Here is a 24407-nt window from a genome sequence, read left to right as displayed (position 1 = left end):
GGTAGACGCCTCTTTTTTTTCCCCCCTCTCTCTCTCCGTGCCTCTCACTCTCTCTCTCCCCCTTTTCTTGTCACTGAGCTGCAAGGAGGGAAAGCAGCATCGCCGCCGCCACCATCGCCACAGCCTCCGCCGGCGGAACCAGCCTTCTCAGTCCAGTGGACTCATGCCAGCCCATCACAGTTTACTTTGGCGCACCAATGACTCGGGACAATCGCTACTTATTTCTATCAATAGAAAGTGTTGTGTCAATAACGCAGCCAAGATCTCGCCAATCGTTAACTTCCAAGAGGAGAAGGTAAACTAGATAATTGCTCAATTCGCTTCCAACAGGCAACAGGAAAAGTTTTTTCCCCCCCAGTAAGCGGCTACTTTTCATTGGCGCCCGCGCCTCCCCCGCCCAGGGAAGGAGGCGGCTCTCCGCTCCTCGCCTCTCCCCTCTGCCTCCCTCTCTCTCGCTCCCCCCTCGTATTTTTTCTTTTTATTATTATTATTATTATTATTATTATTTGGCAATCTGCTTAACCAGGCTTTAGAGGCCAAGCAAATCCGAGATCAATTTTCTTGTTTGGCTTTAAGTGACATCATCTGAAATCATTGTCCAAGCGCTAAGCGGGGATGCGAAACCCGATTCGAGGGCAAGCGCCGGGGTGTTTGTCAAACGAGGTGCAGCAGCAGCAGCGGCTGGAGGGGAAGCCGTTTGCTTCCTCGCCACTTCCCAGCCCGAGCTCTCTTTGTGCGTGGGTGTGCGGGTGCGTGTCTGAGAGCGGGAGGGAGGAGAAGGCTGCCCTGCTCCTGGGACAGCTCCCGGGCTGCTCGCCGCTTTCGAGAACGAGGTCAGGTGGCGGCGAGCTTTAGGAAAACACAGCACACAGCACACAGCACGAGCTGGGGGCTTGCGGCAGCCAGGCGGCGAGAGCAGCGAGCGGGGGTGCAGGAGCCACCCGGGGCAAACCCGGAGCGGGGGGGAGAAGGGGTGAAACGGGACCTGGGCTGGGGGGAGAGGGAAAAGGGGGCAGGAGGAGGGAGTGCCTCTAATTTCGGGAGCACTTCATACATATATCTATAAAGTAACCCTCATATACGCTAGGTATAGTTTATCAGTCCACAGTTAATTCACAACACAAATACCGAAAGCTTCGGATCGGTATGGGTACACAAAGAAATACACATCCTTTTATATTCATATACATATATATATAAAACACCGTATATGTATATAACTCTGTATATATTTATATATGCGTATGTATACAACTCTCTATATGCTTATACACCTAAAGGAGCACTCCCCACGCATTTAGGCCAGGCTTGGCGGCCCTGTTCCGGGCGGGCCCCGGCTGTTTATGGGGACAGCGAAGCAGTCGAGGGAAAGAACAAGGACGGCCGAGAGCAGAGGGACTTGATACTTTCACTCCAATCCCACCCCCCAAAACGAAGCTGGGGGACACGGCAGAAGCTCTCCCAGTCCCCAGCATCACCCGCCGAGACCCCTCTGTCCCAAGACAGCAGGGTCGGGACCGCAACGGGTGCCTCGGAGCTGGGGGGCTTGGGGGGGTCGGGGTGCCGCAGCCCCTTACCTGCTGCCCCCCGGCGAGGCCGCTGTCCCCGGGCCTGGGGGCCAGGGGGGGCCCGAGCCGCGTCCGAGCATCCCGCTTCTCCTCCGTGGTGGCTGCCGGAGGAGAGTTTCCCCCTTCAGAGCAATTTGCGTTTAATTCAATCTAGGCAAATTTCCTCTCGATTGGTGCTGAAGAAGGGAATTATTGTTGAGTGGGTTTTAGAGGCTTCAAATCCCATATACTTAATACGTTAACAGCTTGCTCTTAACTGGTCTTTTTGGGATTGACTTTTTGACATGTGTTTGAAAGTAAAATATGTAGTGTCATTTGAGCAGGGTAAATATCCCACAGCAGCAATTACAGCCCTGCCATTACAATTACACCGGTCTCCTTAATAACGGAGACACACTCTTGGAGAAGCGGGAGCACGGTTATTCGTTGCTTCCTTACGGGTACACCTCGCTTGCTTTCCGGAGCACACGGGAAAACTTATCTTCCTTACTGGTTATTAAATAACGATCTAAAAGACCATTTTTTTTTCCTCTTTTAGTTTTCTGTTTCGGAAGTCCCCCTCTCAGAAATGGCGTTTTGCCCGTGCTGGAGCTGCCCGCAGCACAGCAAATCAATGCCGATCCATATTTTCCGTCCCGTCCCGAGACCTCCGTGGCACCTTGGGACCTCGTTATTTTATTTTAGGCTCCGTGATGAAGCTGCCGAGCCGCGTCCCTCTGCGGCTCTGCTGGTGCGAGGACATGCTCCCGGGGCCGGGCCGAAAGCAACCCGCGGCCGCTGCCTTTCCTCAAGGGGCTGCGGGATGCGGGGTGCGGGATGCGGGCTCCGAGGGGGGAAGGAGCGGGCCCGAATGACCGAGCCCCGGCGGAATTAAGGGCAAAACATTGGCCTCGAGTTGATTTCGCGTTCCGCCCGGGAAAGCTGCTGTTCTCTTTTTCCCCGTAATCGGTTTTGCGTTTCATTCGCTCCTAAGCTATGTTCTTGATATTGCTCACTTGCATTATGATCATAACGGATCTCTGCAAGCACTCAAAATCCGAGGCACCGGCGAATTCATCTCTTCGTCAGGATTACTCCAATCCGATCCCAGAGGCGATTAGAGGGAGGTAAAACACCGCCTAAAGCCTAATCTTTAATTTCTTCCCCCTTAATAAAATGAATAATTCCATTGCGTTTCTAAGTAAAAAATGAATTGAAAAGGATAATAACTTCGCTAACCTTCTGCTGCGCGTATTAAGCTTTTCCCTGGGAGCGTTTGGCGCAGCCGTCCGGCCTCTGGCCGAGCTTGGGGCCGGTTTCTGGGGACCAGGCTCTGTGTTAGTGCCCTTCCCCTAAAAACGCCTCGCGGCCCTCCTATCACCGGGGGCCGTTTCAGAAGCCGGGGCTCGTTGTGCCCAAAAATCCCGTCCTCCAGCAGCCGGCTCCGCGACGGGGCGAGCCGCCTCCAGCCCTGCGCTTCACCCAGGGACTTGCTGGTTGTCTTTGCAAGGGAAACCGAAACGCGAGGCGATTTGGGGCGGGGGGGGGAGCGGAGCAGACCCCGGGGGGGCCAGCCGAGCAGGGGCCAGCCAGCTCTGTCCCCGCTGTCCCTGCGCTGGGGACATCCTCGCCGCTGGCAGCCTGCCGCCGCCGGGGCTCCCGACATTGTCTCCCAGAAGAAAATAACGAGATATATGTAACATAAACATATAAACATATATAAATGTAATATATGTTGTAAATATTTTATATGCTACTCGTATATATTAGTATATAGTTAGTATTATATACTCATGTTGGTATATTAGTATATAATATATATGCTATATATATACTTTCTGGGAGCGTGCACAGCCTCGCCAGGCAGTGAGCTCGTGTCGGCGTCCCCCCGTACGAGTCCCCCGAAAGGAAGAGGACAGAGTCCTGTCCTTTTTAACCAACTCCATCACAAAAGGAACCGGCTGACACCGAGCCGCCAGACACGAGTGTTGGCGGAGGTAAAACCCAAAACTTTGACACTACTTCTCGCACGGACCCCTCGAAACCGACAAGCGAACTGGTGCAAATGAAGGAAAAAAAAAGAGGAAAAAAAGCCTTTAATCGCCGGAACTCGAGGTGACAAGGTGCCCCTCCTCAGCCCTCCGGAGCTGGTGCCGGCGCTGGGGCTGCGGAGCGCAGCGCTGCCCCTAATCTCATCAGCCCGCCCGGGGGGGGACCCAGCGGTGTCAGCAGCTCCAAAGGGCCCTTGGCGAAAGTGGCTGGGAGGGGCCAGCGGCGGCTGGAACCATGAGTGACACCTTGGTGCTTGTTCCTTTCCCAGTTCATCAAACGGCCAGCCCCGCTCCCGCTACATGAGCGCCTGGCGCCCTTTGGTTTGAAGGGGAGAGATTTGTTTTTAAGATTCCTGGAGAGGAGCGGCAGCGATTCCTTTAGGTTTTGTTTCTTTTTTTTTTTTTTTTTTTTTTTTTTTCCTGCCCGGAGCAAGGCAAAACGCTGCTGGGACGCCGGGCCCGGTAGATGACAGGGAGGGAGAAACGAGGAATGAATTACAAAAGGATGGGGACACACACAAAAATTAAAAAATAAAATAATAATAGTAATAAAAGCGCTCCATCACCGCCCCTGCGCCCGGCGGGGCTCCCCGGTGCCCGGCTGACACGGGGGCAGCCCTCGGGGGAGCGGTGCTGCCCCTCAGGCCGAGCACTTCGGGGCTCTCAGCCTCTGTTTTTGACGGTGGGAGGCCGAGGGGCGCAGTGCCAGCGGGTGTCACCCCGGGCAGCTCCTGCGGCTTGGCACGAAACGAGTTCCCCTCTCTCTTTGGGGCCCCGCTGGTGCCAGCCGGGTCCTGCCGGCCGATGAGGCCACGTCTACCGTCAGCCGCCCCAAAACCCGCGGAGGCTTCCCCGGCCTCCCCCCGGGCTCCCTCCTTTCCCCTCCCCTCCCTCCGACGGCCGCACACCTCGGAGGGGTGCGGGGGGTTTCGACGCCCCCCGTGGGAAAAGCCCTGCCGCGGGGACGCGCACCGGCCTCCGCACGCCTGGCCTCGGTCCGCGGCCTCACGCAGCTGGTTAGTGAGGTGTGTGCATTAATAAGGAGGGGAATGACCTCTGGAGTGCTGTCATGTCGGTACCTGCCCTCCTGCCATGGCTGCTGCTCTGTCCTGCTAATAGTAACTTACCCCGGACTTTGCCTCTGAGTTAGTTTCTCCGAAATTGCAAACATCTTGTAACTTCCTTCCTTCCTTCCTTCCTTCCTTCCTTCCTTCCTTCCTTCCTTCCTTCCTTCCTTCCTTTTTTTCTTTCTTTCTTTTTCTTTCTTTCTTTCTTTCTTTCTTTCTTCTTCTTTCTTCTTCTTCTCTCTTTCTCTCTTTCTCTCTCTTCTCTTCTCTCTTTCTTCTTTCCTTTCTTTCTTTCTTTCTTTCTTTCTTTCTTTCTTTCTTCTTCTTTCTCTCTTTCTCTTTCTCTCTTTCTTTTTTCTTTCTTTCTCTCTTTTTTCTTTCTTTCTCTTTCTCTTTCTTTCTTTCTCTCTCTCTCTTCTCTCTTTCTCTTTCTCTTTCTCTTTCTCTTTCTCTTTCTCTTTCTTTCTCTTCTCTTTCTTTCTCTTTCTCTTTCTTTCTCTTTCTTCTTTTTCTCTCTTTTTGTCTCTCTCTCTCTCTCTCTCTCTTTCTCTCCCTCTCTTTCTCTCCCCCCCCACATTTCTTCACTTACCTCTGTCTAACTGACAGGCACATCATGTAAGTACTGCATGCAGATGAAATTGTATAGCAAAGTGCTGGACATCTGGGTCATACACGCAGCATGTGCCATGAAATCTGAGCCACCCACTGCAAAACACAAAACTCATAGGTTTCTTTTTTTCCTAAAGATGGTGTCAGGGCACAGAGAGGGTCAGCTGCAACCTGAGGGACAGGGAACTGGGGGACTACCCAGGCTGTCTGAGCAGGACCCCACCACCCTCAGGCAGCAGGGGAAAGCTGGTGGCAACCCCGATCCCAGACCACTGGCAGGTTTGTGACAGGCAGCTCTGAAGGCACTTCATAGGTCAGAGGTTGGACCTGGATTGCTGGGGTCCATGGGCAAGCAGACAGGGCTGTAGCTGTGCTACAGCCTGGGACAGAGGATAAACCCATTGTGCTTCCCACAGTGCGGTCAGGGCTGGGTGGCTGGGTTACTGCCAGGTCAGCCCTCAGCTGGAGGAGAGCTGGACCCATCACCTCCTGGGCTGTGCCGACAACAGCCACTTCTATCCCAGCATTTCTAGTTCCCACTCCAGACCCAGATGCTGTTAGCGACTTGCTAAAGACATCAGCACCCAGCTTTGATACCACTTCCACTTCTTGTGAGACTTAAAGATCTCCTAACACCTCCACTGGAGAACGCCCTGAAGTCCTACAGCCTGTTCTTGCAGGGAAACTTCATGCACGCCTCTCAGATCCTCAGGAAGTCCAGCAGTGAAACCCTTCACTTCAAGTATAACACCAGGGCTCGATAAGGAGCTCAGCACCCTTTCTTTCTTCTTTGGGTATAATGCTTCTGTTCTGCATTCCCTCGGATTTTGTCTACACACAACCAGGAATTAGCCATGTTCTCTCTCTCTCTCAAAAACAAACAAACAAACAAAAACTCAATTTTTTGTAAGTTGTGAGTTTTGACTTAGGAAAATTTGGGTTCTTACTAACTCACATTGAAGACATAGGAAAATGGGCAGTGGGCACTGTCTGTTCATCTGTCAGTAAGGCTGTTGTTTTTGTTTTGTCTGTTTTTGTTTTACAAAGGTGTTATGTCCTTGGATATTTGTAGGCTTTTTATATTTTATTTGTATAAATCTGTTCTATAAACCAATATACTCACTGTAATCACCACATAAACCGAATGCATTCTTTCAAAAAAGCTTGTTCTCATGAGGAATCATACGACAGTTCAAATGGTTTGAAATATTGAAAACATCTTTTAATTGTAGAATTCTATACAAACTCGGATAGATACAGAAGTGGTCACGACAAAATGTTCTTATTGCCTGAAATTTTTCACAGAAATAGAAACATTGATGGCAAGCTTACTGACATCCAACATGATGAGATATCTTTAAACTTGCAAAATGAATAGACACAACAACACTCATAAGTAGTTTGCATGTGTTTGACTGACCTTGAAGTCCTACCACTTAAATACCAACTTCAAAATACAAAGAACCAAGATTAAAATTTTAATGCACGGCACATAATAATGTAAAATTAAGCACAAAAAAGTAAACAAAGTCTAAATCTGAAAATACACTTTTTTTTTTTTTTTTTTTTTTTTTTTTTTTTTACCTAGGGCACTGACTTATTCTGAGAATGATTTCCTGTATAGTTGTGTTTTAAGTGAGGCATACATTTTGCTTTATGCACAGGACATCAATATTCGATGGAGATACAAGAACGAATGGTAACAAACAGAAGGGGAAGAAACATAATCACAACTGGAACTCAAACTCCATGCCAGTGCTCTCACAGCCCTAAGCAAAGCTATACATTACAATATGCTACAACCGTTGTTCTCAAAAAGTTCTTGGCACTTTTCCTCTGATAATCTTACTTTCATTTTTTTAAAAAAATGGAGCAAATTACATTTCTGCACCTACATCATAAGGCAAAACTATAAAAGCAACTACAAGGACAAATCCCCCCCCACCCCCACCCTCAAACCACCAGCCCAGCACTCCAAACGCCTGGTGAATTAGTATCATCCTTCCTCTTCATCACTGTCTTTCATCGTAATTCCCTGAAGTCCTCCTGCATCCGTGACTGAGACCGTGGCTTCCTCCACAGTCAGACGGCTGTGGACAGTATCGTAGGTTTTACTGTTCAGAGTTCCTTCCATCACGCCTTGCAATCTGAAGTCTCGGTAGGTTTTCTGCAGCAGAAACAAAACATCCTGGGTTGGACTCGGGAAAGCCTTGAGCCATCTTCCACTATACACTGGCCATTTTGAGCATGCCAGCAGAGCAGCTTCATTCTTCCTACAGTTATGGATTTATCATCTAAAACTTGCTAAAGATTTTGTGGGTTTTAGCTTCTGGGCCGTTTGAGGTTTCTATAAGCTTCATTTTAAAAATTGTTTGAACTCTGTGAAAATGATAGACTCAAAGTGACTTACTTGACAATGTAGCAGTCAGCAACAGTGGTTCTGGATCCACACAAAACAATTCCAGTTATGATTAATCATTGACAATTTTCATAGGAAAGGAAAATAGCTTTCTATTAAATATATTTGGCAAGCTTAGATAGATGTGGTGCTAAACAGTTTTGTTTGAGTGCTCAAGCCCCAGATCATGAATATGTAAACAATCTTTTTTTCTTTTATTTTTCCCCCCTTTCTGGCAATTGTTCATCATCTTTTTTCTCTCTCTCTCTTTCTCTTTTCCTCTTTTATTTATTTATTTATTTATTTTTTGAGAAAAGAGATCTTTCTTGGGAGTCAACTTTTCCCTGCATAGGCCAGTCCCTCATGGACTTTTCCTACGCATTGGTCTAGCAATGGTGGAAATGCTGTTATTTGATGGGGTTAGATCATAATATTTTGCAGATGTAATTTTGAAAAAACAAAACAAAACACAACAGTGTAAACAAGATCACCTTGTTTCACCCTAAGAATACCAAGAAGAGAGTCCACAAGCCACACTTTGATGGCAATTTCTTTAAGAGATTGTATGTTGTACTACACTTCTATAGCTGCATGCAGATCTATCAGTAACTTCCTTTTGTCTCATTTATTTAATAAGAAGCCAACAAATAATTTTTCCAACTGCATATTGCAATGTGTAGCTCTCTCATTTCACAGAAAATGAACTCTTTCTTTTGACTCTTTCCCCAAACTATAATTTTATTTACCTTTATCGCTACATTGATAGACCAAATGTGGAAAAATAAATTAAATTTTAGCTTATGATCTATATTCTATGATGTAAAAATTTCTCAGGTGACTACTTCAGGCAAGATTAATTCATATTCTAAGTCATCTACATTTTGAGACATATCTACATCTTTTTTTTCTTTTTTTTTTTTTTTTTCCGTTTGACAAAGTTTTGTTTCCTTGGTAAGCAGCCTTCCTATGAACCAGAAGACATGACTTTTTTCTTTGACTTTTCAGTAAGAATTATACATAAAATTGTTTTATTTATTGATTAGATGTTCAAGTAAGCATGGGAAAATTATCTACTCTACCTTGCTTATTTTTAAGTGGTAATATATTTGAAATAACCTTTCCCAACAAGTTAGCCTAAAAAGTTTAAGGACAAGTTGATCTAACTAGTTTCTTATTTTTTGTACACTACGAGTTCTCAATGTGTATGGAAGAGACTAAAGGAAAAGAGAAAATGGAAAATAATTAAGGGCTATCAGGCCCATTCCTCTACAGGAGGAGACTATGCACAACCCCTAGAAGAAGAAAAAAGAACTGATCTTGTTCTACTCCATGCTTCAAAGAACTGCAAAAGACACCTCTCAAAATGGGTAACATTCAGCGGGGAGAATTTTTTTCTGCCACTATCTATGATGATTATTTAAACCTTGTCTGAATCACTGCAACTGAGATTTATTTGACTTTCCTAGGTCAACTTCAGAGTCAATGGATGCAGCTTGTGTTTAGCTCACACTCCTCTGAGTAAACTGCCTGGTCTTTTTCAAGTGTCACCGTTGCATTCCCTTTTTATAACACTGTGCTTTCAATTTCCTTTTATGCTGTTAACAGGTCCTAAAGCAATTTCTTTCAGTTTTACATTGTATTCCTCCCATTCTCAGTCCAGCACTCTTGGGTTCAGTCAGTGCTCTTCTCTTGACATACTTTTGCAGGATAATAATGTTCACTTCCAAGCTTAATTTTTCATTTCTCTCTAACTTTCCTCTTGGTCCTTGACCCTTCTTTAGTCATGTTCCTCTGCATATGTCTCAGACATCTAACAATACCTTTATGCCATTGTCCTTCCATCTTGGCTCTAATGGGAATGAGCAATTTTCTTCTGGTCATTCTTGATAATGCCACCACCTCTACCTTGTCCAAACATGAAACAATCATCTATTCCTTACTCATTTTTTGACCCTTAAAAATGATCTCCTACTTTTTTTTTTTTTTTGAATATTTTCAAGAGATGGGGGCAACACGGACTCACAGTTTTGCCAAAGGCAAACAGAAAATTGCTTCCATTGACTCCATGGTTTGGAGGAACAGTGCCTCTGCTGAGTGAAAGCTTCTTATAATACTCTACTTGAACCATTTTTTCTCATTTCCCAGTGGAGCTATGCTGAGCTAGTTTTCCCAGTCCTGCCTTCCTCACCCACCAAAACAGAACTGGTCAAGACTTTCTACCCTCCAGTACTTTGACCAGAACACCTATGACTAACATCACTTTATTCCATCTCCTGTATCCACAGAAGCTGCTATAGAATAACACACTTGGAATATACATGCAAAGCGAGCCTGTGTACAGGCACAGAAAGGCTACCACTGTACCCAGTGTGTTCCCATTGCCACAGGGAGCATGCTTCTTTTGAACAAAGCTAATCTGTGTGCCAGGCTGCAGAATCAAGGTCAGTTGCTCGTGCTGCTCATTCACCTCAACTTTACAATTCACAGTCAGTTTGAAGACTCTTTTCCTTAAATCTCCCAGGTGACATTTAACTGGTATACTTGAGTCTGCCATTCTTACATCTCACTGGGCACAGGTTTTAGATCCTGCAACATTTTTGTTCTTTATTTTTTTCCCTGTAGAGGAAGCTAACTACCTTCACTTAAGAACAGTTTTAAACCTTTCACGAGCCATTAATTTCAACCAAAAAACCAGCATACTGCTTTTGCCATTTTGGCATGTAACAAAATGAAGAGCCAAATCCTGCTCCCAGGGAAATCAGTCAAGGTCAAAACCAACAAAACAGCTTGGGTGGTTCAGGGAGCCATGGTGACCTTATGACTTTCATCTCTCCTCTCTCTCTTTTCTTCCTCTTCTTTCCTCTTCTTCCTCTTCTTCTTTTATTTATTTATTTATTTTAAACTAGTGAATTCAGAAAGTACAAGTTGCAATGGTAGTGCCTACAAATTAAAATTCTTCCAACTTTACAGTTTTGCATGAAATTCACTAGAAAATATTTTGGAGAAATGAAGGTTGTCATTGACAACAGGTACTTCTTATTGCACATTTATACAGCTAACAAGAATGTTCTGAGTTAAACAAGACAGAATTAAAATGAAAAAATTCTGAAATGGCTTCCTCTCTCTTTCCTAGGGGTATTAAGTAATATCTACAAGGGAGTTAGGAAGGAAATTTTTTTTTTTTTTTTTTTTTTTTTTTTACGGCGAGGTAGCCTGTAATTGCCTATTGCAAGGTATTTTGCACTTCATTTCACATTAGCAGTCTAAATGACAGGACCAGACTGGAAGGACTGGGATTTCTATTGATACTGATGCCAGAGTATGAATCATTAGAAAATGTCATCTAATATCTTGAACATTGTTTCCCAATTAAACCTAGTAATAATATGTGCATAATAAAAATAATAGTTAAATTTTTCAGAGAGTGGGAAAAATGAAGCAAGACTGCTTTTGTGATTATTAAGGTAAAACAAACAAAAAAAAACCAAAAAAACAGTAATATGACAAACAACAATTTATTAGGAATACTGTACAGGATTACTGTAGAGCTAGCACTAATCTATTGACATTCATTGGAACAACTAAAATCTTCAGTGAGGGCAGAATGGTTGAAAATTATTATTGCACATATAATTAACTTTTGAGGTTTTAATAAATTGTTATTCTTCTCAAATTTGCAACAACTGTGAAAAGAAGAGAAGAGAAGAGAAGAGAAGAGAAGAGAAGAGAAGGGAAGGGAAGGGAAGGGAAGGGAAGGGAAGGGAAGGGAAGGGAAGGGAAGGGAAGGGAAGGGAAGGGAAGGGAAGGGAAGGGAAGGGAAGGGAAGGGAAGGGAAGGGAAGGGAAAGGAAAAGGAAAAGGAAAAGGAAAAGGAAAAGGAAAAGGAAAAGGAAAAGGAAAAGGAAAAGGAAAAGGAAAAGGAAAAGGAAAAGGAAGAGGAAGAGGAAGAGGAAGAGGAAGAGGAAGAGGAAGAGGAAGAGGAAGAGGAAGAGGAAGAGGAGAGGAGAGGAGAGGAGAGGAGAGGAGAGGAGAGGAGAGGAGAGGAGAGGAGAGGAGAGGAGAGGAGAGGAGAGGAGAGAGGAAAGGAAAGGAAAGGAAAGGAAAGGAAAGGAAAGGAAAGGAAAGGAAAGGAAAGGAAAGGAAAGGAAAGGAAAGGAAAAGAAAAAGGAAAGGAAAAGAAAAGAAAAAGGAAAGGAAAAGAAAAGAAAAGAAAGGAAAAGAAAAGAAAGGAAAAGAAAAGAAAAGAAGAAAAGAAAAGAAAAGAAAAGAAAAGAAAAGAAAAGAAAAGAAAAGAAAAGAAAAGAGAAAAGAAAAGAAAAGAAAAGAAAAGAAAAGAAAAGAAAAGAAAAGAAAAGAAAAAATACAAAAATCCATGACCTTATTTCACATTTTTTAGGTTTTAGGGTGATCTATATATCCATGTTAATACTTCATCACTTTGCTCTCTTCACTATGCAGTCTAAGTCAAATACATATTTTTTACCTTCACTATCTTGATGAGAGTCTTCAGCTGGTAGATGTGAAGCTGAAGGTCTAATCTATCAGCCAACCACATGCATATGACTTTCATGGAGTTGCTATACCATTGCTGAAAAGAAGGATAAAAAAATCAACAAAACAACACCAAACAACCCTGCAGTATCCATTTAACAGATTTGGTAATGAGAGGTAATGAAACACTTTGAAATGATCACAGATCAGCACTTGAAGTCAACAATGATATAATTTCCTGTTAAGAGAATTGTGTGGGTCAGTAGGAAATCAAATAACTTGACCCAGATTGTTCTTTGCATGAATTAACAACTGCCATTTTATTTTTCAGTTATAACATTTTCAAACAAAATCGTGTTATGCACTTAGCTATCTGTCAGTAAGAATGGATATTAAGTACAGTTACATCAGTTAAACAGCAAGGGAAAAAACAAGCAGGATGATATCTTGAGAGATTTTTCAGTACCTAGATTTTGTAATCCAAACTAGAAAACAGCATCAAACAGAATATCAAACCTGTCTTACTTTTTCTCTTTCAAATCATTTCTTTACTAAGGAAGATTTTCAGAAATACATGGGAATTTTATATAAGTGTGGTCAAAACATTCCTCCACCTCTCTCAAAATCATCATATTAAGGTTTTGTTTTATGTTAATTATTGGTTATAATTGAAGCCTACCTTATTTCCTTTTCATATTTTAGGCATGGGTATGTTTTTACTCAAAGCTTCACAAACGGATGTGGCAAAAATAAGCTCTCTGCTGTTGGTGTCTACACTACCATAAAAAAAAAAAAAGCTCAGATCCAAACAGCTACTATAATAGTTCTTTCCCATTAACTGGATTATAAGAGATTTTACTAAATATATAATAGTTGCAGCCGCTTGCCTCCCCCTCCTGTAAAATACCAACCAGATGTCATTTAGTCAAACTGTAAAAAGGAAGGGATTTTTGTTATTTTAGCAGTGAGAGATTAAAAGAGTTTGTGTCACAGCTCTGTTTCTGGTTCCCTTCCCCACAGGGAAGAGGCTTACATTCTTTTCTAATGTAATTTCCCATGTCTTTACAAAATACATCGATATGCAAAAAGAGGAAATGTGCATATTTTAAAAAGCAGCACTTTATACATGGTATACTTTGCCAAGTAATTCAGAAGAAGGCTCTTACATGTCTCATTTCTACATTAATTAATAAAATAAGATATATATAGGAAATGATGAGGACAAATTACTAGTTGCTGGATGTAACAAAGGACAAAAATAGAATTCTTTAATCAACATGTAAGCTCTCTGGAAAAAGCTTTAAACACACACAATAAAATATATATGAATACTTTTTCTTTACAGGAATCTATGTCTCATTTCACTGTAATTATCAGTTTTAAGAAAAGGTTGAAATAAGAAAGAAGATTTTCATGTAATATTGACTTCCATTTATGTTTAATGTGTCAAAATATATTTTAATTGTAAACCACTGGAAAGTAATTACTTTTACATTTTATTAAAGTTTCTCCTATTATATTCCTATTTACTATTTTATAGCAGTGAACAAACACACCATACAAAACGCAGATGGCTACACATTTCATAAAAGTAATTTGATTTATTCAATAAAATGTGGGACTGATTAGGTATCTATAAAATATTGTTTTTTAACCACTGACTGTCATTCCCATACTATTTATATTATTTCGTGGATTACATGCATGCTGCTTTCGTTTTCCTTCATATGTAGCTGCAACATATTTTTAATGTGTCAGAGTTGTTACTAAGTGGCAGCTCTTAAATGACAGGTGTTGTATGTATACAGATGTCTAGAAGATAAAATACACTTGAGCTTATTCACTCCGTGAACTCTATTGATCTAATAAGCAGGAAAATTCATATACCAAGCATTCTACCAGAATATCTATTGTTATTTGCAGTAAGATGAACCAATCATATTACCACTCAGACTCTACAGTTGTTAATCTTTAGCATAATCAAGGTAGAGAGCATGATATTAGTAGTGCATTTTTTTCAACACTGATATTCTCCCGTTAAAAAAATATAAATAAAAATCCAGCAACATCTACAATGTATTTGTTTTTCATCAAACGACTGGCAGAAAGCAGAAGGGGCTCAAACTTGCTCACACGACGAAACTCCAGGCAGGATTGAAAATTCTGTCATCAGTTGCTCCCTGTACCAGCACTGAATGCTGCAGGATCACTGAGAATGGACCCAGGGCCCGTTTTCTGGCAAAACATGTTTTAAAACCCAGCCAGACAACTTAATTAAGATGGATGCAGTTCAAATTAAGACTCTCTCTATATATCTGTGATGCTTACCTGCACTGAAAAGAAAGCTAAGAAATTGTAGGGAATTAATTTTGCTTCTCAAATTTGTGAATTAAAATAACATGTTTTCCTGACCAGTTTAATGTTAAACTTTGAGTAATTTTTTTTTTTTTTTTAATTCAATGACTGTGAAATGATTCTATGGTACTTGCTCCTCTGACAACATGTATTGTTCAGAAAAAAAAATGCAACTGTTATTAGAAAAAGATGTATTCTTATTTTGAAGACTCATCATAGTACCTTTAATAAAAATCCCATCTAGTACATTTTTAGTGTCCTCCTAGAGGTACTAGAGGTACTAGAATTCCTGCTCACTATTGGCCTTACACCTCTGAGTCTTGTGCACTCGGAATGTACTGAAGCTGTGTAAGCATAGATCTGCTGTACTTCATGCCATGAAAAGTAAATATTTCCCTGTTACTTCTGGCATCTGTTAAAATGCACAGTGCTGGAAATGCCTCTTAGAGATGGAATCCAAGGCCACATGTTCTGGCAATTGCGAACATATTAGAGATACTGGGATGCATCCTCTGTGACTTATGGGAACCTACTGAAAACTCACAAGCTTCGGCGATTTGATAATGGCCCTTGTTACACAGTTTTTAAGTAATAACAATTACAAAAAATCTTCTAACAAATTTAAAGAAAAAAATCACTTTTCCACTACTAGTAATAGCACTGGAAGGACAGGTCGACTCTTATAGATGCCAATGATACAGCATTAGTGCTATATTCTTTGGTGTCATCTATGCAAGAATAAAGCAGTAAGTGTTTATTATATATTTTTCTGCACATCATCACATAACAGCAGCCAACCACTTCAACAAAAATATGTTTGCCTCCCTGTTCCCCCCCTCTTCTTATTCATAGCTCATCCAGCTCCTGTAAGGGCATGCATTACTCACTTCATTTTCCTGAGATACCTCTTTTAAAGTAAAAAATAAGAGAAAAGGAAAGGCTAGGGTTGACTCTGTGAGACCCCTGTATTTATTCACACTTATTGTGCATGACTGTAGACTGGTAAATCATATTAGCAGCCCGTCTCCCCATCAAGCTGCTACTTGCTTTCCAGCCCTGGGAAGGTTCAACAAATCAACAGGAGCACGGAAAACAGAACATCAGTCTAATCTAGTGTTTAAGGTGAAGTTTTCAAACCCAATCTAAGAAGATCTTTAGAGCAAGCAACAAGCTGAAGGGCTCAGAAGGTGGTATTGACAATGAAAGAGTGTTGAAATATTGAGAAGCGCAGCACTTGTGCATTTTTAATAACAAGAGGGTCAACAAGGACACAGCTCCCTCAGTGCCAGTAGTTGCCACACCAGGGCTATAAACGCTCTCAGTTCATCAGATTTCTTAAACAGTTCATCAGCTTTCTTAAACACCCTAAACCCCCTCAGCGGACCTTTAGTCTTAAATTAACAAACCAAAGCAATGAAAGAGGGTGCAGCTTGAATGGCCAGCATTGATCCCCAACGGGGCTCGGCGCGGCTACAGGCACTGAAAACCTCTCCCCATTGTGGGGAGGGATTGACAAACCTCCTTGCCTAAATAGTCCAGCTGAGGCGGGCTGGAGGCACGCAGCTGTAAAGGGCTCCCCTCGCCCCACTCCCCGCACTCACAATGCGCCGGGCAGGAGCTCTTTGTCGGGCCCAGACTCTGCAATTTTCTAACAAGGATTAAAGTTGTTTCTCGGCAGGGCCGGTGAAAGGCGATTTAGCAACATACCGTGCTTTCTTCAGGCGAGTTAAAGAGAAGTAGTTAAGGAATGTCTTTATTCTGTTGACTGGTGGAAACACAAAACAAATATATTAAATATTCACCATCTTTCTGGGTGCCTGAGCTATCACGTTTGCAGAACAGTTCAATTAAATATAACACTTCTTGGCTGAAAGCAAGCACTTCACATTTATTTTTTTGAAGTTTTATAAAAAGGTGCAGCTGTTTGCCACCTGGAAGGAGGCTCAATACATGCTAACACACAATGCCTCAGTCCTCCCAGGCCTGGTATTCCTAGCATCTGATACACAGGACCCCATAGAGTTTCTGTATCTTGCCTGCTCTTGACAAATGGGCACTGTCGAAACGCTTTTTCTGCTGAATATGGCAGGGGGAATAGCTTTTCTAGGAACCACATTTCATCTTCTTCCTGAAGCCTTTATCTCACTCTTGATTAGGAACTGAGTTGCTCAGACGACTGGGGGATGTTTTTACTTCCTCCGGCTCTACTTTTCCTACTAGGAACAATAACAAAGTATTCGTCTCACTGAAGAGATTGCACATCAAAGGCAGTATAAGCCACAATGCATAAGAAGTATCTTAAGCATGCTAAATACTAAGTGCTAAAGCTGCTACAGCCAGTGCTATAGCATTTTTTCAAGATTTTGATAGTGTTAGTAGCATGTCGAGCAACTTTAAAAACATTTAACATTTGTTAAACAATTTAAGAATAAATTACTCCCTGAAAACGCAACTAGCAAAAGTTAGAAACAAATTCCCAAGTAAGTTGCAGAAGTTATTTCCCTCTTTGTAAAATATGAACAATCACACTGGTGTCCTTTGTTAAATGCTGATGCTAATGAGGGAAACCAGCGTTATTTATAGTGCCTTTGAAAACACTGAGGTGTAGAAGTTACAGTGGTATTTTTGAGATTAGGTATAGACATCACGCACCTAAATGAGAATTTTCACCTGAGCAGTGAAGAGCTCACAAGCTCTCCTGAAGGTTGGAAAGGCTTGGTAACTCTTAAACAAACAAACAAACAAAAAATTGGGGAAGGAATTCTCAAGCGTGACATATCAAAAGGCCACCATGACACATCAGAAGGTGGTCTGCAAAATGACTGCATCTTTTAAATATACACAGGAGTATCGAAATAAGAAATCAAGTCAACAGTAATTAACATTCAAAATATCTGCTTTCCTCCCCACCTCCGCCCGAAATCAAAAATATTTAGTTGTAAGCTAAGAACAACAATGAAGTAATTTTGTATCAGATGCTTATGCTTTTCCCTCAGGTTTAGGTAGCCTTATGATTAAGAATGCCTGAGAAACCACTGAAGGTTGAGGAACTACAGGTAGACATAGAGAAAAATATTAATTTATGTGCATCTAAAAATTTTGTTTGTACCCTCCTCTTGCCCCACCAATTCTGATTCCTGACACTGGTGATTTCTGAACTGATTAAAATAACCATTTTTTCTGCTGGAGGGAGACCATAACTTGTTGACTTGTTGCTGTAGTGCCCTCTCAATGCTCCCTGCTGTATCTTTACTGCCCTGAGAGGAGCAAATTATCTCCCAAGTGACTTATCTTTGCTAGAGTGCACTGGTTGTAAATGTGGCCCAGCCTGTGAAGCACTTCCAGTTGTATTTCCAATGCAGATAACTGTTTCAGTGACCAGGAAAATGAAGGAAAAGAAACCGGGGAAACCTCAGAGAAGAGAAAGGTCTCAAACTAGAGCTTTCCCGCTCTGCTACCAGCTCCACACAGCTTCATAGGAACAGCCACTGCCCTTCTGCAACAGATGATCCAGCCCTGTAAGAATGTGGCTTCTCATCATACGTTTCATATGCTCTTAGTGTCTAGGTTTGATGTTGAGCATCTGAATTTATGGTGCCATCCTTGAAAGAATATTCTACCCAAAGTTCAGAATTCTGCCTCTGCAGGAAGCCCATGAAAAAGTGTTGTTTTCTCTTTCCAATGTCTCAACATTATTACTCTGAATCAACAGAGAATTTCATATTACTGAGATATGGTTCTATACTAGCGAAAGTAAGATTGAGTTGGCAGAAATGGTCTTTTAGCTGGCCTCTGACTGTAGAAATAGAAACTACAACACCTCTAGATACAGTACAATTTTCAACTACACTTGTAAAATTTTCAACTACACTTGTAGCCTGGATCTTCTTACAGCTACTTTAATGCATCTGGCTCTTTTTTTTTTTTTTTTTTTTTGGGGGGGGGTAGGGGAGCGCAGAGTGAGTGGGAGATAGCAATCTTTCTGTTTAGAACATCAAAGAAGTTTACACTATTTCTCTGAAAAATGAAAAAAAAAATCAACCTTCTGTTTCAAAGGCTGCTACGACAGAAAACTGATGTGGCCTAAATTCCATAGCACGATGAATATGGGAAGGAACAGCTGACATTACAACACGCAGACAGAATTGTATCTCCAACTTATGGACACTGCTCAAACTCAACTTCCTCACCTACACTTCCTGTACATTTACTATATCATGGACACACTAAAATAGTTTATTTAATATTTACAGAATATAAAATATAATCAATACAATACAAAAACTGAAATGGTGCTTTATCATACTCTTTTATCCAGTAACAGTATATATATGTATCTACCCTTTAATTTGCAGACATCAGACCTGGAAGGTTTCAGGGCTTATCTTTGCATTTTCTTAAATGCTTGCAAAGTTCAAGGAGAAAAAAAAAATACATTTGAGAGTCACCATGTCACTACTTCTACTCTTTTTGCATTTTTTCCTCTAGGAGTTTTCATTTAAAAAAATGAAAGAAATAAAAATTAGGGTAAGCGCAAGTGGAAAATTCCTGGAGTTAGGCTTGTTGGAATCATGGGGTTAGCAGACACTACAAACAAATGAAGCTTTTCCACTACACCAAAAATCAGATGTTTCAAGCCCTTGATCTGGAAAAGGTAAACAGTTAAATCAATACTAAGTGTAATACGAATAAACTCTATTTACCCACAGTCCCCCAGTTCACTTCAATTCCTTCCCATGTTTTCATTAAAGGACCTGTCTAAAAGTCCCCCTATTGCTATATCACTCATTTCTGCTGAAATACTCTCAAGCTCACTGTTCCTTCATGCGCTCCTACTTTGCACCAAGACTGACACAAAGCTCTTCCACCTCACCACAGTTTTATGCTTCTAATGCTCTGCACCACTGATCAAGCCATTTTCCTGGAAATGTCTCAAGTTTTCATCCAGCTTCCATGTTTTGCTTCCTCCTATAGGCCTGAAATGCTAAGCCAAGTTTTGAATTTTGGCTTGGGTATGTGCAAAAATGTTCACAGCCTAAATTTCAGCTACATGCAACAAGAAAGAAGTGAAAACAAACAAAAATGCATACTGTGGTCTGCTTCAATACTTCTAGTTCCTGTGATAAACGGATCAGGACCAAGATTTGTTTAGTTTGGTATTTCAAATTATGAGCTCTGTCTATGTACAAACCCTTCCCTTCCCTTCCCTTCCCTTCCCTTCCCTTCCCTTCCCTTCCCTTCCCTTCCCTTCCCTTCCCTTCCCTTCCCTTCCCTTCCCTTCCCTTCCCTTCCCTTCCCGTGTGATTGTAGCAGACATTAATTTGCCTTTTGTACGCATGCTTGGCCGAGGAAGAAAGGTTTTCTTCCAGTGGGACTCTTCTTTTGGTTTTCTTCTGCCTTTTTTGTGTCATTACCCAAATGAACCTCTCAGGGACCTCAAAAACATTTTGTTTTTCTTAAGACTAACTAATTGATGAACCAAACACTTTAGGCTCGAGTCAATCTCCTCCCTGCCTATTTGAATGAAGGAGTCTCACTGTCACACCCAAAGCAATCAGTAGAAAAGGGAAAAGAGCTCAGCAGAAAGAGGAACTCAAACCCTGACAGACAGACCCTGTTCAGTGGGACTCACCACAACAAACAAGTGAACAGCTGCTGGATCAGATTATTTGGTGGCAGACAGAAACATATTAGGTAGGCTGGTTTTCAGAAAGCAATAATAAAAAGAAAAGAGAGAATGGGGCACATTTAAAAACATATTAAGCACCTTTGAAACTTATAGGAAAAAAAGGGTATTTTTTTCTGAAAGAGTAAAGAACTTCTTAGGTATGAAAAGCTCATGTTTCAGGAGGAAAGTCATTTTTTTTCACATCTTAAAACAGACATATGATTGGAAAATGACTAGTTGCTATGGAACTGCTGCCAATTCACAAATAAACATACATATTTAGTACAAAATACACAGTCCTCATCTCTACCTACATTGCATACTAGATTGCTAAACAACAATACAGCAATTTACAATATTTATTCTACTTTATAATGCCTTTTTTTTTTTTTTTTTTACTGGCTTCTTCACATATGGTAGATGCACAGAGAAAGTGGAAGTTTTTGCAAAATTAGACATGCAGAACTCTTCCTTCCCTACCTGGACATATGTAATATCACTGTTCTGATCTTAAACACTAGGTACTAACATAATATGCTCGTGACTGTGAGAGACTAACAGCACAAACAGTTCCCCTACTCCACTCTGGATACGCAGTCTATCTGTGAACAGTACTTCCATAGGTTATTCTGGTGCTAAAACTCTCTGGAGCAAACACTGTCAGTCTCGCTGTACAGTGTTGTATTGCAATTTGGGTGTATCTGCAAACATCCTCCAAGGCACAGAATGGGGAACATCACTTGAGTGACCTTGAAATGAAAGCCAGCTTGGATCCTCAAAATAAACAAACGAACATAATGTGAAATGACCAAGTTTTTCATCATTATAACACCAGCTTCTTGCTATACGGAATCTAGTTTTACAAACCCTATGAATGCTCATAGCTGCAGAAATGCTACGCAGTTTTCCTAAATGCATGTGTAGCATTAGTAATGTTGAAGGTCCAAATTCCCTCTACCTGTAGGGCATGTAACTGAGACACCTACACCTGCTTTTATACCCAGCCATCCTGTATTCCCTGGGGAGTCCCTCGAGGGAGGCCTCTGTACCAGGTACCAAAAGCCAGGTGGACCAAAGCTGGGCCAAACTGTGACGCAGCTTTTAGGTACCCCCCTCACATCAGCAGCTCTTGTCCTGGAGTCTCCTGTTTAGACTCCCTGCTCCATGCGGAATGAGGTAAAACACATATTTTAATTAAAGTATTTAAAATATCAGGGGTTCCTCTGTGTGAATATTTACACACAGCTTATTCCTTTCCACCTCAACAATCTTGACTCATCATCCGTTTACTCTGCATGGTATTGTAGCAGGACACGACAGGGCTGGATGCAGCTGTGAGGCTGATAGGGAGTTGCACAGTGGTGTAGTCACTCCTTTCCTATGCCATATCGATCGGGCACCACACCAAGCAGCGCTAATGCGGAGCAGAGGTCCAGCCTCCTGCCTCCCTCTGTCTTCTCTCCTTCCCTTGTCTCTTTGGAGAAAGCATCCTTCGATTGAACAGGTGCTCCTTTCCATCTCTGACCCTATTGCACGTGTGCACTCTTTCAGCTATGCAGATTTTACAGCTGGGTTGCTATATATATATGTATATTATTTTTATTTTTTGAGCTCATTTTTCTATCTGTTATTTGTAATGTTTGTTTTGCACATTGTGAATGATTTTGGTACAGTGTAGTATAAAGGACAGCCAGTGCTGTGTAAATCAAGGAAACATACGATAAAACACTTGAAAATATTTAAAGAAAATCATCTACATCAAAACTTTTTGCACACTTCCATCAGTGCTAAAGATTCAGTTCCCCTTGATCAAGTAGGTTAAGAAGTTCCTTCCACTGGCGACTCACTAACTTTGTCGCTGGTTTCAGAGCACTCTGCAGAAGCCACACCTGGTACTATTTTGACTTACAACATAGCAACCTATTTCTGTTACTTCAAACCCTTTATAATAAAACTACATTATTCTTATGCTTTCTGACACTGTTTTTCTTGTGCTGTGGTCAACAATGTGGTTGTGCGTCTATTTGATTTTGCTTTTTAAACTAAGCTTGACCCAAATGAAATACAAGTAAAAATATCAAACCCACAAGTAGGGTTTCAGAAACCACAAGGTTCTCCTGCTGTTTAGATGTGTGTGAATTACAGTACATCAAGAAATCAATATTCCCTAGATGGTGCTTGTGCCTGGCACTTCATGGTGAACGAACATTAGATAAGACAATATAAATGGTACAATCCTTATTGATTTCTCTTGACTGTGTAGAATGTGAAAGCTACAGCCACAGTTAACACTTACTGACAGACTCATCTAAAGTTTCACTGCTATTTTATATTTTTATAGTTGGACATGCTCAATTGATTCCATTAAGTTGCTAGACACATTTCAAGCCATAGAGATAAGAAAAAAAATGCAGCGCCTGGAATGAGACGCTGCTACTTTGTGCCTAGCAGGATAAAAAGGTTAAAGGACTAAATTGTGCCTGGATGTTGGAAGGAGTTCTCTTTTATTTGATAGAGTTTGTTATTGTTTTTAGTGAATGGATACTGTGAGTGATGGATAGATGCATTTAAATACATTAAATAAATGACTGAGCGGTGTAGACCAGAAATGTCTATGGAACTGTACTGGAAGTTCCCAATGTTACAGCCCCTCCCCAAACAAACAAGCGAAAAACCTGGTAGTTCCACCTCCCTTTATGACACAATTCCCTCAGGATGAAAAAAAAAAAAAAAAAAGAATTGGCTGTAAAATCTTGAGTTTGGGATATTTTTTCTCCTATTTGTCTTCCTGGTTTGACTCAGGATCCACATTTTTAACTGCCTTTTTATAGCAATTCATACGTTGTTCTTTTTCCAAAAAAGTGAACTTCTCATACATTTCTGAAAAATCACCATGTATGATTGCATAAGACACTCTGAATATCAGAATATGAGATTTAGTGCCCTAAAAATAGTTCTGTATTTCCTTTTTATACCCAAAGAGCAATAGCTCTTTTAGCAAGCTATCAGAATATCTATTTCATAGAATCTTACTCCCCTGCTGGGAAGATTTAAATAATATGATTAAATTAGTGTGAGAAGGGTAGCAGACATCTATTGCATGAATGCCAAATTAAGAGTGGGCTATGGGATAAATAAGGTCCTAGAGAAAAACATTTTTATATCTTTTTGGGCTGTTTGATACGTAATAAAATCGAAATTCAGAAATTAAAAATGTAATCAAAACTGAAGAATTGGAGAAATGTATCATATCAAAAACATTTCAAAACCAGCCATTGCATTATGGTTTCCTCTAGAGAAAACACTCTCAGCTACACAGTAAAACTGCTTACAAAGTGATGAATATTCTGATCCTGAAGCAGCAAACTCTGAAGCACATGCTTTGCTTTAAGTGTGTTGTGGTCCTATTGATTTCAACAGTACTGAGCTTCGCTGGATTGATAGCAGCATAATCAGCACCCTCCAAGAGCGGACACTCCTTTTCTCAGCGTATTCAAGAAAAAAAAATCAAAGAAAACTATACGATATGAAATCAGAAGGGAGTTACATTTTTTCAGCTTTCAAATGAACTGTTTTTCTTTTACAGATTCCTATCTCAAAAAAAAAAGGGCTGAATCTACTTGAAAACATGAGAAATAATTTAGCGAACTTTGAACAGACTTTGATTAGCAAATTTGTAAGATGTTGCTTGCATCTTGCAGAAGAGTTTCATATATTTGAGCATATTAATATAATTCACTTTTTCAGTCCACATTTGGTGATGCTGCCTACAGTTTCCTTCAAAATTCTTTTACCAAAAATGACACGACAAACTGCTTTTAAAATGACAAGAAAGTCTCTAGACCTAGAGAAAGCTGCTGAGTGGTTCTCATATCAAGAGCTTTCTATTTTCCCTATAAAATATTAGACATAATTAAAGGTGAGTTAAGACTTTGGTGAAAATCTAAAGAGCATCGGAAAATCTGAGCACTGCTCAGCTTTTCAATTGCTTTTCTACTTCTCAGTTCTTTTAAATGGTTTTCTATGGCAGGAACATTTTTCTTAATTAGTCACAGCTAATTAGTGTTCTGGCATAGACAAGTAATCAGAAATGTCAGAGCTGCAAGGCTACATCTCCCTAATCCTTTGATAATAATTTAGCCTCCTGGGAGGGCCTCAAGCTGCGGTAAGTAGTGGCTGACAATAAGGCAAAATTAGGTGGGCAGCAGACCATTAGGATAGA

The 24407-nt window shown here is 41.3% G+C and overlaps 1 protein-coding gene across 12 annotated transcripts in view; it reads right to left on the bottom strand.

Annotated features, from left to right (window-relative positions):
- Window positions 1-7270: 7270 nt before the first annotated feature.
- CADPS2 (calcium dependent secretion activator 2) overlaps window positions 7271-24407 on the bottom strand; it is a 312131-nt gene continuing 294994 nt past the window's right edge. For all 12 annotated transcript variants that reach the window (XM_035559395.1, XM_035559401.1, XM_035559404.1 and 9 more), the window contains 2 exons: window positions 12155-12259; window positions 7271-7441 (listed from right to left, as the gene is read on the bottom strand). In XM_035559395.1, the coding sequence (XP_035415288.1) occupies window positions 7271-7441; window positions 12155-12259 (276 nt within the window). The remainder of the gene's footprint in view (window positions 7442-12154; window positions 12260-24407) is intronic.

The sequence above is a fragment of the Cygnus atratus genome, chromosome 1 (assembly GCF_013377495.2).
Source record: "Cygnus atratus isolate AKBS03 ecotype Queensland, Australia chromosome 1, CAtr_DNAZoo_HiC_assembly, whole genome shotgun sequence".
Classification (NCBI taxonomy): Eukaryota; Metazoa; Chordata; class Aves; order Anseriformes; family Anatidae; genus Cygnus; species Cygnus atratus.
This window is presented reverse-complemented; position numbering and strand designations above follow the sequence as displayed.